The 15,311-nt window shown below is 40.7% G+C and overlaps 1 protein-coding gene across 1 annotated transcript in view; it reads left to right on the top strand.

The window, feature by feature from the left end:
- The window catches only part of IPO11 (importin 11), a 98,437-nt gene extending 89,678 nt beyond the window's left edge, over positions 1-8,759 (top strand). Inside the window, exon 29 of the mRNA XM_042447824.1 lies at positions 7,605-8,759. Coding sequence (XP_042303758.1) covers positions 7,605-7,769 — 165 coding nt within the window. The 3' untranslated portion in view covers positions 7,770-8,759. The remainder of the gene's footprint in view (positions 1-7,604) is intronic.
- Positions 8,760-15,311: the final 6,552 nt, after the last annotated feature.

The following is a 15,311-nucleotide window of genomic DNA, read 5'->3' as shown; positions in this document are numbered from 1 at the left end:
CTTTTTTCCATACCCTATCAGCCGTTTTTGAGCTCCCCCCACCATATGCAGTGACCACAGATTCTCCAGTCCGACTCGGAAGTTTCAGCACCTGCCATATCAGACTTCATATAAAATGTTGGATATAAAAATAAAATACATTGTCTGAGAATTAGATTTCAAACTAGAAGAGCCCTATTATGCTAAGAAAAGCAGCAGCCAGGTAAACCAAATTCACCACTTCCAGAAATCACAGAATATACTTGTTTTCCTAAAGAAATAAGAGGAACTACCATCCTGCCTATGAATTACTATGGGAGTAATTCCATAGCCCCAGGATCACCATAGGGGAAGAAAACCTAATCTCAATTTGCAGCAATCTGGTGTTAGCTGAATACAAAACTTGGAGAGCATTTTCCCATTTGATTTTATCTTTGATAACAACAGAGTTGCTATCCTTATATTGTTTCATATAATGTTAGGTAGTGTTTAGTGTTAATATTTTACATTTTAGTAAAATGTAGTATCTTGTAGTACCATAGATTTAAAATATAGACATACTGTAATATGTGTTAAGTGATTGTGGAGCCTGATAAACTTTTATATACTTATAAGGAAATTTTAGAAGTGCAATAATGTACATACCAGATTAATAGAATATTAAGTATTAAAATACTTGCAGATCACTTATCTTTGTTAGTCAACTGTTTGGGACAGTTTCATTTCCTTGCCTTTAAGGCATTTGTAGCTGAATTCCTATTTCAAAATACTTTAAAATATTTTGTTATTGTTGTTTGCCTTTACATCATTTCCTGCTTATAGTGACTCTAGAGAGACCTGTCAAAGCAGGTGGTCTTGGCAAGTTTCTTCAAAGGGGGTTTTCCATTACTTTTTAAGTTATGTGGTTAATATTACCTTTTTTTTAATTATTGCTGAAATTAAACAGCATTGGCAGCAGCCACTCCTGTTAAACCATTCTTTCCCAAAAGATGCCTTGTATGACATTTTTTTTAAAAAAAATATCACAATTGATCCCCCATTCAATAAGCTTATAGATATCCTCATAGATATGTTAAAGAATTGCAAATGTTTTAGCCCCTAGACAAAGTTGTTTGTGTGAAGGACTTGACAAGCTTCACATCAATTCCAGCAGCAGCCCAGGATGTTCAGTGCTTGTTTGGAGATACTTCACATGATCAGCCCAGTCCTGGAGTGAGTTTATCTTAATCTGGCTGCTCAAAAAATGAGTTCTGCTTTTTATTCCATCTTAAGCCAGCTGTGATTCAAAACAAATTGAACCAGATATGGTTGACCTACTTTCATAGGGCTGCTGAGGCAAATTACCACAAATCAAATAGTAAGTTATGCTAAGTTATCACTTAATCTGAGAATGACGGGTTACCTAGTACTCTTGATATACACACACACACACACACACAATAATTCCTTCACTAATAGGTATTTTGTCTGTCCCCCTTTTCTTGTTTGTTAACAGCAGCTTTTTTGCTGTTAACTTAAAAGTTTGTGAGGATTTTGAGACATACGTTTTCAGATTGCTCAAGCAATACAAGGCAGATCCTTCATTATTAGAGTTTGCATTTCATAAAAATAAATAGTGAATGAATTAAAAAGTAAAAGACAGGTTGAAAATAAAGGTAAAATTTAATGTAATTAACTGACATGGTAGAATTCTTAAATCTGATAAAGGAGGGGAAAAGTGCCCAGTTGTTTGGTGCACTTAAGGAAAAATGGTTCCTTGCACTATGAAATAACAAATAGAAAAAAGAAGGAGAGTATGGTAGAGTGCCTTCAAGAAGCCTAGAGGGATCCCTTTTGCTTCCAAACATTACTGTATATACTTGACTATAAGTCGGCCTCATGTATAAGTTGAGGGCAGGTTTGGGGGACAAAATTGTAGATTTTGATATGACTCGTGGATAAATCGGTAAAACCTAGGGACATATGACAAAAAATGTAAAGGACATAGCAAAGGAAATTGATGTCAACAAACTTACAAAATTTTGGCAGCCATAACTGTTTGTGCTCACCCTAAGGGCTGGATGGATAAGGAGGGAACTGTGGTAAACTGTGGCTGAATGAGGTCTGGAGGAGGCAACCAGGCACAGATGAGGCTAAAAAAATGCACACATATCAAAAAGGATGAAAAGGCAAAGCAAAGGAAATGGCCACTATGTTAGCAGTGATTCTAGCTTTTAACTTTAATGTAATAACTTTGCCTTATTTTAAACCTGTAAAGCTGACAAACATACACACATGTCTTATTCAAATCTCTCAAAGCCTGGTTTCTCTTGGTGCTCCTTTGTTGGGGGGGGGGGCACAAAGTTATTGCTGCTACCCTTTTCCTGTCCAAGCATTCAAAATGGTCAGAAGCGGTGCTGCAGCGGAGAGAGTAGAAGTAGTTGGTGGTTCTTTTCGGTTATCTCAGGACAGCCTAAGCTTTGCCAGCTGACCTAGGGTTTTTGGTTCAATTTTTAAACTAAAAATGTTACTTATACATGAGTATATATAGTAGGTAATATTCTAATTTTGCTTCAGTTCACTTTTTAAATCTAGTGCACCACCTATTATCTCCAGTATTGCTGATATGAAGATTGTCATGTTCCTCATACAAGTTAACACAGAAGCTAGTGTGCTTAGCCTAAATGTCTCCCAGCTTTTTGTCTGTCAATATGGAATTGATTCTGTATTCCTCAAGTTGATATCTGTGCTGGTCTATCACTGTAATAAAGATGAACTGAACTGAACTAGACCTGATATCATCACACCTACAGCTGATTCTTCCAGGCTGCAGTCTTCACCTGTGGATTTAAATCTAACTGGTGGTTCAATAACAAAAATATCTCATCAAAGTTCTAGACTTTTCCCCTCCCATCCTAAATTTGACTATTTTTCTTCCATCTCAGATAAAGAGTTCTAAAGAATTCAAAGGCTCACCTGTTTTGTGGCTTTTTTGTTGACCTGATACAGGTGTTAGCCAATTCTGATTTATCTTTTAGCCTTTATATCAGGGGTAGACAAACTTTTTGAGCCGGGGGCCAGCTGTCCCTCAGACAACTGGGGGGCCGGGCTGCATGCCGGGGTGGAGCTTCCACCCTCTGGGGGTGGAGCCACATGCCGGGGGCGGAGCTTTCAGCCGAAGCCAAGGGGCTGGGCCGCCCGCCCACGCGCTTCCCCCACGGCCCTTGCGGCTCCAGGCCTCTCTCTCCGGAGGGAGGCCTGGGGCCACCGCATGGGCTGAGAAGGAGTGTGTAAGCGGTGGCAGCCTTGGTGGCGGCGGCAGCAGCAACAGGACCAGGCTGGGGCCGGTCCTGCTGCCTCGCCGGCCCGGATCCGGCCCATGGGCCAGGGGTTGCCAACCCCTGCTTTATATTATTGATTAAGTCCTCTCCGTGTAGATTAATAAAGTTATTCCTCTTCCACATTCTTATGCAATCACAAGGCCAGACATAGACCAGGCAAGAGAACCTGGAAATTACTGTTTTAACCAATCATAAATAATGGCAGGAAAAGCAGAGCACTTATGGTTTCTACCAGGGATTTAATGGTTGGAAGCTGATAAGCTGAACAGTACTGTATTATTTCTAAATGTTATCTGACACATTTGCAAAAAATAAAAATAAAATAGAAATCAGCAGTTGTTTTTCGTTACACAACATTGGTATTGCTCAGGCCAATGATGTTTCAGGAAATGAAATAAAGGCTATACAGAAGACATATTTTTCCCCTACCAAGTTAAAAACAGAAGTAGTGTTTTTTTAACTAAAAATATATGGAAATTTTAAATGAATGTATTGTGAACCAGTGAAATATTAACAGTTTTATATGTTCCCATATCTATTTGTCTGCTGATGTCTTTAGTAATGCTTGAGATTGTGCTGAGATGCAATGCAGCCAGCTCAGCTATTCTGTAAAAGAGTTGTGATGATGAGCCAGAAATATTTTGGACAGATTCATAATTAGGGAACTGCTAAGGTTGGTTAAACTAATGTGACAGAATAAGTGATTTCTTATTGTTACCTAGGGAAAGGAGATATTATTAATAAGCCAACAGTTAAACTCTACAAGATGAAGCATGAATAGCATATTATCCCTTTATAGGCCTTTGTTCAGACAACAAAGGCAAACACTCAGCATTAGTTTGTAAAAGTAATTCATAACAGTTTACAGAAGAAAACTGCAGAATGTAGCAAGTTGTCATTTTTAAGTTGGCCCTGTAGTTTTTTATTTTATTTCATTTTTAAATCAACATAGACCCCATTTGTAAGTGCCATTTTGTAATTCTATTACAGAAGTGTGAATGGCATTATACCATAGTAAAAAGAGGTAAAAACTGGAAAGCATCCAGTGAAACCCAAAGAAAAAACTGGAGACCCATCTCAAGACATTGAAAATATGGCAACCCTGTGGAGGAGACATCTCCAAGGCCCCTTATCCCTCACTGTTTTTCTTAGGTCCTGTAGTTTCAGACCCATCCCTCTCTGATTGAGTCTATCTGGCATGTGGACTTCCTCTCTTTCTATTACCCTATACCTTTCTTAGCATTATTGTCTTTTATAATGAGTCTTGCCTTCTCATAATGTGGCCAAACAGCCTCAATTTTATCATGTTGACCTCCAGAGAGATTTCTGGCTCTATCTGCTCAAGAACCCATTTGTTTGCCTTTTTGGCTGTCCATAGTATCCTCAACACTCTTCTCCAGCACCACATCTCAAACAAGTTTATTTACTTCTTACCTGTTTTCTTTACTGCCCAGTTCTCACACCTGTATATGGTGATGTGGAATACTATGGCTTGGATGATTCTAACTTCAGTGTTCACCTGTGTGTATCTTCACTCATTAAGATCTTGCCTAGTTTACAGTGTGATGCGGCAGCTAAAAAGGCTGATGCAATTCTAAGCTGCATCAATAGAAGTATAGTATCTGGATCAAGGGAAGTAATAGTGCTACTCTGTTCTGCTTTGGTCAGGCCTCACCTAGAATACTGTGTCCAGTTCTGGCCACCACACTATGTTGACAAGCTGGAGCATGTGCAGAGAAAGGTGACTAAAATGGAGAAAGGGTCTGGAAACCATGCTCTATGAGGAGAGACTTAGGGAGCTGGGTATGTTTAGCCTGGAGAAGAGACAGTTAAGAGGTGATATGATAGCCCTGTATAAGTATTTGAAGGGGTGTAACATCAAGGACAGAGCAAGCTTGTTTTCTGCTGCTCCAAAGAATAGCACCACCTAAATGTTAGGAGGAACTTGTTGACAGTAAGAGCTGTTCAACAATAGAATGCACTCCTTCGGATGTGGAGGGTGTAGACTCCTTCTTTGGAGGTCTTTAAGCAGAGGCTGGATGGCCATCTGTCGGGGGTGCTTTAATTGTCATTTTCTGCATGGCAGCGGATTGGACTGGATGGCTCTTGTGGTCTCTTCCAACTCTACAATTCTATGATTCTTTCATTGTTGTCCTTCCCATTCTTAGTCTTCTTATTTTCTAACCAGTCTCCAATCTGATCAGTTTTGATCCAAGTGATGGAAACTCTTGAAATATTTCAATTTCCTCTTTGTCTAGGTTGAATTTATGTAGTTCCTCTGTGGTTATTTTTGTTTTTTATATTCAGCATTAAGCCTGACTTCGTATTTTCTTCTTTTACCTTCCTTAATAATTGTTACACAGGCAGTATCAATTCCAGTATTAACTAAAATATACCAACAAATTGGTGGGGGGGGGGGGAGGACAGTAGTCAGTTCACAAAAAGGGAGACACAAAAGACTGCAGCAACTATATGACCATAGTGTTAATTTCCCACAATTCTGCAACATAGACTCCAATCACATATGGAGAGAGAAATCCCAGAAATGCAAGTGGTGTTCAGGAAAGGCAGAAGCATTAGGGACCACATAGCAAACATACAGTGGCTAATGGAGCTCCCCAAGGAATTCCAAAAGAAAACCATCATGTGGTTCATAGACCACAGCAATGCCTTTGATTGCATAGACCATGCAAAGCTACGGAATGCTCTTAAACACATGGGAATGCCAATACATCTGATAGTCCTGATGAGAAATCTGTACTTAGGACAAGAGCCAACTGTTAGGACAGGATATGGAGAAACAGAATGGTTCCCAATTGGCAAAGGATCATACTTGTATGCAGAAAATATATGAAGAGCAGTTTTAGACTCAGAAAAAGGAGGAGTAAAGATAGGAGGAAGGAACATCGGCAATCTAAGATATGTAGAGAACACCATACTACTAGTGGAAAACATAATGGACTTGGAAGGTCAAGGAAGAAAGTGTAAAGGCAGGCTTGTTGCTGAATATAAAGAAAACAAAAATAATGACCATGAAGGATCTACATAAATGCAAAGATTTCTCATACCTAGGATCCAGCACTGATCAGAAAGGAGACTGCAGTTAAGAAAGGAGTAAAAGACTAGAATGAGAAGGGCAACTATGAAAGAACTAGACAAGATCCTAAATAGTAAAGATATACAACGGAGCACTAAAATTGGAATCATCCAAGCCATTGTATTGCACATCAACATATTGTTTCCAGTCTATTGACCACCATTTTGTTGTCCATATTTGTTGACATATCTGTCACTCCATCGTGGTCATAATGTTATATGAAACCAACAGCAGAGTCAAAAGTACAGCAGTAGGTATAGAAACAAAAGCCACAATGCTGACATCCCTGTGGTGTCATTTGTAACTCAAATGCCACAGACTGAGGCATAGAAGGCATCAATCAATGACTGATGACATTAGGTGATTTTCCCTACCTTGTATAAACACAGAAACATAGAAGGCAAAAACATGTTCCCAGAAATAGACCTCTAAGTTTTTGTTTACACTAGATTTTTCCCCATAGATTTTACAGAACAATAACTTGCCTCAGTTACAGAAGTTTGTTATTTTATGGTTAAAAGGAATTTTTATGGGTGTGGGTAGAGAAGTAGGCCTTTTTAAAAACTCTTCACCCATAATCAGCTTCATAGTGCATAATGCTTGAAATTGTGCTATTTCTATATAGGGTAGCTATACCAAGTACCAAGGAAGAGTAAATTAATCCTCAAACAAAAGGGGGAAAAAGAAGATGGAGATTTGCATTTGTATAGGTCCAAATAATTACTGTCACTTAAGTAGAAATATAATATATCTGATGTTAACAGGGAGCACTGACCAAATGACTTGTGTACCTGGTCATTCTGCTGTCCACATGCTAGCTGTTGATGTGAAACGTCAAGGCCCCTTTTCTTCCCTCTTGAGCCAGACTTTTGATAAGAAAATTAGTTGTTGCACCTAGAGTTATGAAATTCCCAGTTGACAAAACTACCAACATAAACATAAACATATTTTAGCAGTTTTCCATTTGAAGATTTCAGCACTGCTAATTAATGGGCAGTGAAGCTAAAGGTTAATTTCAGTTGATGAAGTAGCAGAATTGCTTTTTGGAAGTATCTAGCTGGCAGATTATGTTTCTCACTGTAAGCACTGCAGAAAACAAAAGCTTTTTCATTCCAGTTGAGATTATAGAACAGATGAATGAGTCATGGCTGCACTGGGTTTGCCTGCTGTTTTCATTATTATATATTGTTCTTATCTATATTCTGCAGCTTGCGCTAAAGGATCCAGTACACTCTGTGTCGCTGCAGCAATTTGTATACGAGAAGCTAAAAGCACAACAGGAATTGCTAGGAGAACAAGGCTTTCAGGCACTCATGGAAACGGTGGATACGGAAATAGTCACACAGCTTCAAGACTTCTTACAAGGATTCTGAATGATCAAAGACAAGATTTTTTACATCACTTCAGTGTAATAAGGGCAAACTTTGCAGCCTTCCATCTGATTACAAAAAAAAAAAAAAAAAGACTTGAAAAAGCTGAGCTGCTTTTGGAAATTAAAGAAGGAGAGGCCATGGTCGTGATTATAAGATCTCTTTTAATTAAAATTGGTTGAGTACCCTTAATCTGCAAATGTGAAAACTTCCAAAAGGCTAAATGTTTGCCACCAGCCACCCAATTCTGCCTTCTAGGAGGCAGCTGTGGCGCTTCTGCTCGTACATCTCTCAGATCCTCAATCTCTCTTCAGCTTCATGTCTCATGCACAACACAAGTAGTGGACGAATGAGACGCAAGTCTCGAGAGAGATGCACACGCAGAAATGGTGGAGCCATTGCCTCCAAAGTGGGCAGCTGGTGACAAAAAGATGTAAGGGTAGAGAGAGACTGAGGATCTGTGAAATGGTGGAAATCCAGTTGTGGTGCTTGGTGTGAATCCATGCCTCCTGAAATTTCACAGTTCCTCATGTCTCTCTCCAGCTTCACAAATGCAATACAGGTAAGTACTATGCTACTTATGTATTCCAAAATCCACAACACATGTGTGGGATATATGGAATAGAAATTTGCAAAAGAGATCTTGTAAAATGAGTGTCTGGTTTACTCTTGGTAATGTCTTTGATCTCACAATCATGTGGTCTTATCACTTAAGGGTTTTTCTGCAAGGATCTCAGCTTGCTTCAACTGCCTTACTCTCTTATTTACTTTTAAAATTCTAATAAAATGTAACACTTAATGAGCATTACAGCAGAAGGATATCAAACAACTTAAACAGTGTAAATATAGCAATATAAAATAATAGAAAGTATTCTTAAAGTTTCCTCTATGGGGAGTTGAACACTAGTGTCTTTTGCATGAAAAGAGAACTAATGAAATTATCCCAGTGTTTTAAATTTACTGTGTTAATCCATATAAAGGGAAAAGATTTGCAATTTAAACTCTACAAAATGGTTTTGAGTTATAATGTAGCAATAGATACTGTGAGAAAAGATTTTAAGTTTGAAATTGATCCTTACTCTCTTCCCAGGATGGTAGGAGGTGAATATATTGTTCATCCTAAGCAAACAGGGTGATAAGGTATATATTTTCTGTTTTAGAAGAGTCACCTTTCTAGGTAACTAAAGACAGGGAGTCAAAGTTTACTAATTACCTGTTAATCTGAATTACTCTAAAACAATGCTAATAAAACAATGCTAATTATGGATTCTAAATAGTCAGGTCTTCATCTAAGAAAATAAAGGGTGCACAACAAGGAAAGCGAGTTGAGGAATAGCAAGTTGAGAAATATTTTGTGTTCCATTGTTATTTAAGTAAGTATTCATGTTACTCCTCTCTTTGTCTTGTACCTCCTATTTTAAGGAGGACCATTTTTTTTTCTTTTTAGGCAAGACTTCCTATGCCCACTTAAGTTTCTAATGTAAGAAATTAATTTTCAAGAAACAGTGGCCATATACTAACAAATTGTTAGTTACAATACTTATGCAGAAAGCTGGCAAGTATGTCTTACCCTTGAGATCAAAGTCTCCTTGTAAACTAGATTACAGATTGTACTAGAAAACAAAATCTGATGCTTCCAAATTGCAAAATAAATTTTACAGGGATGTCTCATTTCTCACTTCTTTTATGTGTTCTTTATCAGTAATCCAGAGACACACTTGTTGGTATGTATAATAATTTAATTTAAAGTAGCAACTTTGGCATTAGCATCCTGTGCTCCATTTACCATGGGTTTTTCTCTAGAAATATCTCTTACACTCCAGATTGAGATGCAGAAATATTGTTTGGTATGTAATAACTTCAGGGATATGATATACTGTATTACTGTTAAATGTATTACAATTGATTTAATTGGTACATGTTTTAAAAGGCATACAAAGTTTAACACAGTGTGCTTGACAACTTGAGTTTAGCTACTAAAAGTCCTGTTAACTTTGGAACATACATACAGTAAAGGTGAGAAATGTAATCCCATACATACAGTAAAGGTGAGAAAGGGTTGTAAGTGACCCTTCTCCCCTTAAGACATTTGGTGATCTGGGCTGGCATTTGAAACGTCCCTGTTATGATCCCTCGTCATCCCCTCTCCCAGACTTGCCAGTTTAAGCCTGCTTTTTTGGGGGGGGGGCTGCTGAATATAGCTACTATCACCACACTTTGTTCCTGCCCTACTTGTCTTTCTCCTGCTCCCTGACTGCTCTTAGTTTTGTTCTGCATGTGTCTTGGGCAAGATGGCTTGATATTGCCTTTTAAGATGCGATAGCAGACTACTGTTGCGGTTATATCCTTTACCCTGCTCACTTACTACTTATAGTGAAGACACATAGCAAACCTGGGATCCTCTTCCATCTCAAAATTGAGCCCAACATCGTTCTGCCTTTTTTGTTGTTTCCCAGATTGCCTGCCTTCCATCTTAACACCTAAATAACAAGAATAAGGGATAAGTGGAGTGCAGGAAAAAATATGTTTTGCTACCTAAAAGAGACAGAGACTCCTAACAGACAAGTTATCAATAATGACAAACAGACGATTAAGACCGGCTGTTCAATAAAGCAAAAATAAATTTAAAAAAGACTAAGATGAACAACTTCCCACTCTTGGCATATCTCTTTCATGACGTGCTGCTAATACAGAACAAATAAATGTCGGAGGATATATTTATAACTTCAGTGATAAAAAGCACTCCCTAGATCTGACTTTATTGGATGTTACCATCCAGTTTCCAATATTCAGTTTCTGGGCAAGATACTACCCAAGATCCATTTCAGGCTGACTTCAGGCCTAGCTATGGGACAGAGATGACTCTGGTCACCTTGGTGGATAGCCTCTGCTGGTATGCATACAGGTTGGACCTTTTGGACCTCTCAATGGCTTTTGATTCTATTGGCTGTGGTATCCTGGCTGCTTGCTAGAATAGACATGGATGTCCGCTTTTTATGATGGCTTCTGGAGGGGCTACTTGAGAATGTCGTGCTCCAGGATTCCTGTGCAATGCTTTGACCATTGGCCTGTGAAGTCCCTCATGGTTCTGCTGTTCTCCATGCTATTTAACATGCACATTAAACCATTGATAAAAGTTGTCTAGAATTTGGAGTCCAGTGCTATCAGTTTCTCCTTTCTACCTAAATTTGAGGAAGCTGCCTTTATTCTAGAGCCTGTGATCAATAATGGCTTGGATGATGGTGGACATGGTCAGTTGAAAAGCAGATGAGGTAGTTCAGATTTAGCCAGTACTGTATGGGATTACACTATATAATTTGCAGTTTGGGTGTATTCAGCCCTGGGCCTGGATGTTCAAAGTTTTGTGGTGGCCAAGGTGTGCATTTGCACAGTTAAGCTAGGGAACCGTTTCTGATGTTATAGATGCCAGATGCAATCATGGTAACACATTCTTAGCTGCATCCTTTTCACATTGCTGTAATATGCTGTACATGGAAATGCTTTTGAAAACTGCCTAGAACAGTGGTTCCCAACCTTCCTAATGCTGTGACCCTTTAATACAGTTCCTCATGTTGTGGTGACCCCCAACCATAAAATTATTTTCATTGCTACCTCATAACTGTAATTTTGCTACTGTTATGAATCATAATGTAAATATCTGATTAATTAATAAATATTTATTTTTATCAATAACCAATTATTAATAATTGATAACTATTGTTAATGACTAATTATTAATAATTATTAATTATTAATATGAATACTATTAATTCCATTCTCCACTGCTGCCACCCTGCTCTTTCTTGGGAGAAGGCCAAGCAGTGAAGGAGCCTTGAGCACAGAGACCAGATGTCATAACCAGAATGGAGGGAAAGAAACCACCAAATGTAGGCCATTCAAGAAAAATGTAGGTGACATACAAAATAAAAGCTAAAAACAATAATATAAATTCACAAAATATATAAATATAAATGCACAAGAAACCTCCTGATGCCCCCCCTCTGCCACTGCGCTCCCACCCTCTCACCCCCCTGACAGCCGCCTCCTTAGAGGTGAGAGTCAGCTGGAAAAGCACATCTCACTTCAGAAGATAAATATATTGAGCAGTTTGCACTCTATGTCTTTCCAATTTATAACAAGAGCTACAAAACTGAATAATGGTAACAGCATATTGGCCATTTAGGTCGAAAACACACTGCAGAAATAATCCAGTTGGAGGCCAGTTTAACTGCTCTGGTTCAATGCTAAGGTATCCTGGGAAGTGTAATTTGTGAGACATTTAGCCTTCCCTGTCAAAGAGTTCTGGGGCCATAAGAAACTACAGCTCCCATGTTCCCTAGCACTGAGCCAGGGCAGTTAAAGTGGTCTCAAAATGGATTATTCCTGCAGTGTATTTTGGACCTTACTTTTTAAAAAATAGTCAAGGTTTAAATGTTGCTTTAAAAATTATTTCCATCTCCCAGCAATGAAATGGTTGGAGGGAAATGAGAAAGTGTTGGGGGGAAGGACTGCCAATATATTGGGTGATGCATTCTGGGGTATGTACAATTTGTGGTCATGTAAGTGACCCTGGACAGGTCACACTCTCTCAGCCTCAGAGGATGGTAATGCCACCCCCTCTTTGAAGAAACTTGCCAAGCTGACCCCATAAGGTTGTCTTAGGTTTGCCACAAGTTGTAAAGGACTTGAAGACACACAAGAGCAGCAAAAAAAAGTTAGTACATTGGAATAGGAACCAGTGCACTGTAGTGGTTTGAAAGTTGGACTAGGACTCTGGAGATCTGGGTTTGATTCCCCGCTCTGCTATGAAAGCAATGGGTGACCTTGGGCAAGTCACACTCTCTCAGCCGTGGGGAAGGCAAACCTCTCTCAGAGCAAATTTTGCCCAGTGTGATTTGTGAATTGAAGACCAGGGTTTGAATTGCCGCTTGGCCATGGAAACCCATTGAATGGTCTTAGGCAAGTCACATTCTCTCAGCCTCAGAGGGAGACACTGGCAAAACCACTTCTAAATAAATTGTGGCAACAGGCTTCCCTTAGGGTCATCATAAGCCAGAAACAACTGGAAGGCACAGAACAGTGATGGTGAACCTTTTAGAGGCCGAGTGCCCAAACTGCAACCCAAAACCCACTTATTTATTGCAAAGTGCCATGTCCCTCTGGCTTTCTAGTAACAAACTCTGGCAAACTCTGTGCTGGGACGATGGCACATGTGCCCACAGAGAGGGCTGTGAGTGCCATCTCTGGCACACGTGCCATAGGTTTGCCGTCACTGGCACAGAACAACAACAAAAGCACCTCACCACCCTACACTTCAGGATGCAGCCATCTATATGGGTAGAGAGCCTGGGGGCAGCGGAGGCAGCAGAGGGGGGTGACATTGCTGGCAGTGCCCAAAACGCAGCCTGGCAAAGAGCAAAGGCTGGTGCTGACAATGAGGGCACCTGAGCCTCCTTCTCTAGCCCCTTCCAGGTCAAGCTGCTGGTGTGGGGCTTTTGCCAAGGCAGCAATACTGGCTGTCAGCCTGTTGCCAGTCTTGGTTGCTGGGGAAGCTGTTGCTTTGATGCTGGGGGAGGGCTCTTTGGTAGCCCGGCGGTGCTGGGCCATTTGGCTGTCTCCCGGGACGGCGACCTGGGTTTGCTTCCCTGCTCTGCCATGAAACCCACTGGGTGACTTTGGGCAAGTCACACTCTCTCAGCCTCAGGGGAAGGCAATGGCAAACTTCTTCCAAAGAAATCTTGCCAAGAAACCCCCATGGATAGGGTCTCCTTAGGGTTGCTAAAAGTCCAGAAGAACTTGAAGGAATGCAACAGCAAAAACCATGGGAATGTGTGTGTGTGGCTCCCACTGCATGCCTCAATCCAGGCATGAGGAGGCAGCTGCAGCAGCACCAGACCTCCCGGGAGGAGGACATTGTCACCAGCTCCAGAGCCCCCAGAGCAGGACAAGGAGGAAAGGGCTGGGGGGAGCCCTCCCTCAGACGGTGCCCCTGAGCCAGGCACTCTCTGGCCCCAACTTCTCTGAGATGGAGGGGTAGCAGCCAGTGGCCATGCTCTGTCTTTACCTTCTTGACCCCTGGTCCCCCCTCCTCCGAGCCGAGGCAAGGCACAGACAGGCTGTCCTCTGTCTCCCCAAAGAGCCCCTGGAGCCCAACTCAGCCCTTTGCCCTTCTTTCTCCCCGCCACTTCTTCTGCTTGCCTGTCTCAGCGGCTTCTCCTCCCTGCTTCCCTCCCTTTGCTTCACTTTTGGGTGTAGCTGCAGAGGAAGGGTCTCGGTGGAAATGGAGAACGTTTTGCCATTCCTCTGAGACCCCTCAGAGAGAAGGTTAAAATGTAGGACTTGTCCTAGGGAAAGGAGGATGTTTGCTTACCCTGGTGAACAATTGCCTTTCCTCCTCCTCCTCCTCCTCCTGGCCCTTTCCTGCCGGCTGCCAGGAATCTTTGGGGGGAGGGCTAAGGCACTTAGGCGACCCCTCTGAAAGGGTCGTTCGACCCCCAAAGGGCTTGCGACCCACAGGTTGGGAGCCCCTGGCCTAAAAACTTTTGCTGGCCAAAGGAGCTGCAGACAGATTATTGGCTAGAGCAAGTTACTAGAAGCACATTACTCTCCTCTTACAACAGCTTCTCTGGCTACCAGCCTATTTTGGGGCACAGCTACTGTTTATGGGTCATAAAGTCCTATATTGGGGCATTTGCAGGAATCAGAGCAGGGTGCTACCCCCAAACTCCCAGGGAAGCAGTGCAGCCTTCCAACTGCTGACACTTGCTTATCCCTGATTTGAAAGCTCTGCCTCTCACTGAAGGTATGGACATTTACAATATGAACCTCCTTACAGAGTTTAGCAAGTTTGTTGTGTTTTGAGCATTGGACTATGACTCTGGAGAGGAGGGTTTGAATTCTGGCTCAGCCATGTAAATCCGCTGGTCAATCCCCCTCTGAAGAAACTTGCCAAAGAAAGCTCCATGATAGGCTGGCCTTAGGGTCGCCATAAGTCGTAAAAAATTTGAAGGCCCACAACAAGCATTCCGAGTTTAGTAGTTTTTGAATTCTTATACATAGAATGGGTTCCTCAAACAAACATTTTCATTCCTAGTAATCTATAATAAATCCATCTGAGTTAATCAGCCATTCTGCTGATTCATAAGCCACAAGGCAATCATTTATCCTTTTGTTTTGTATTTCATTGCAGCAGGAAGCTTGCCTTTAATTAACCGATGCTTCCTCAGAAGAGTTCAAAATTATAATAACACTTCCAAATTCTTCAGTGTTTCTTGCACATAACCACTATGTATTATTAATAGGCAGCATTTCTTCAAAACAGACAATTAATTCCTTTAGTGTATGCTATGTTTGGCATCCACAAATGATACTATAGTTTCTTTGGATCAACATGGGAAGTCCTTAGTGTGCTTGTTTGATCAGTTGTCAACTAAGAATCTGCTACTGGCATAAAAGTTGTCATATTTCATGTTTGAAGTTATCACTGTGCAAAACTGGCTGCATACCTCTCATTACAAATTTTAGTTTGAGTGCTCCATTTCAATA

The sequence above is a fragment of the Sceloporus undulatus genome, chromosome 2, assembly GCF_019175285.1.
Source record: "Sceloporus undulatus isolate JIND9_A2432 ecotype Alabama chromosome 2, SceUnd_v1.1, whole genome shotgun sequence".
In the NCBI taxonomy this organism is placed as follows: Eukaryota; Metazoa; Chordata; class Lepidosauria; order Squamata; family Phrynosomatidae; genus Sceloporus; species Sceloporus undulatus.
The sequence above is the reverse complement of the archived record's forward strand: the minus strand, read 5'-3'. Positions and strand labels throughout refer to the sequence as shown.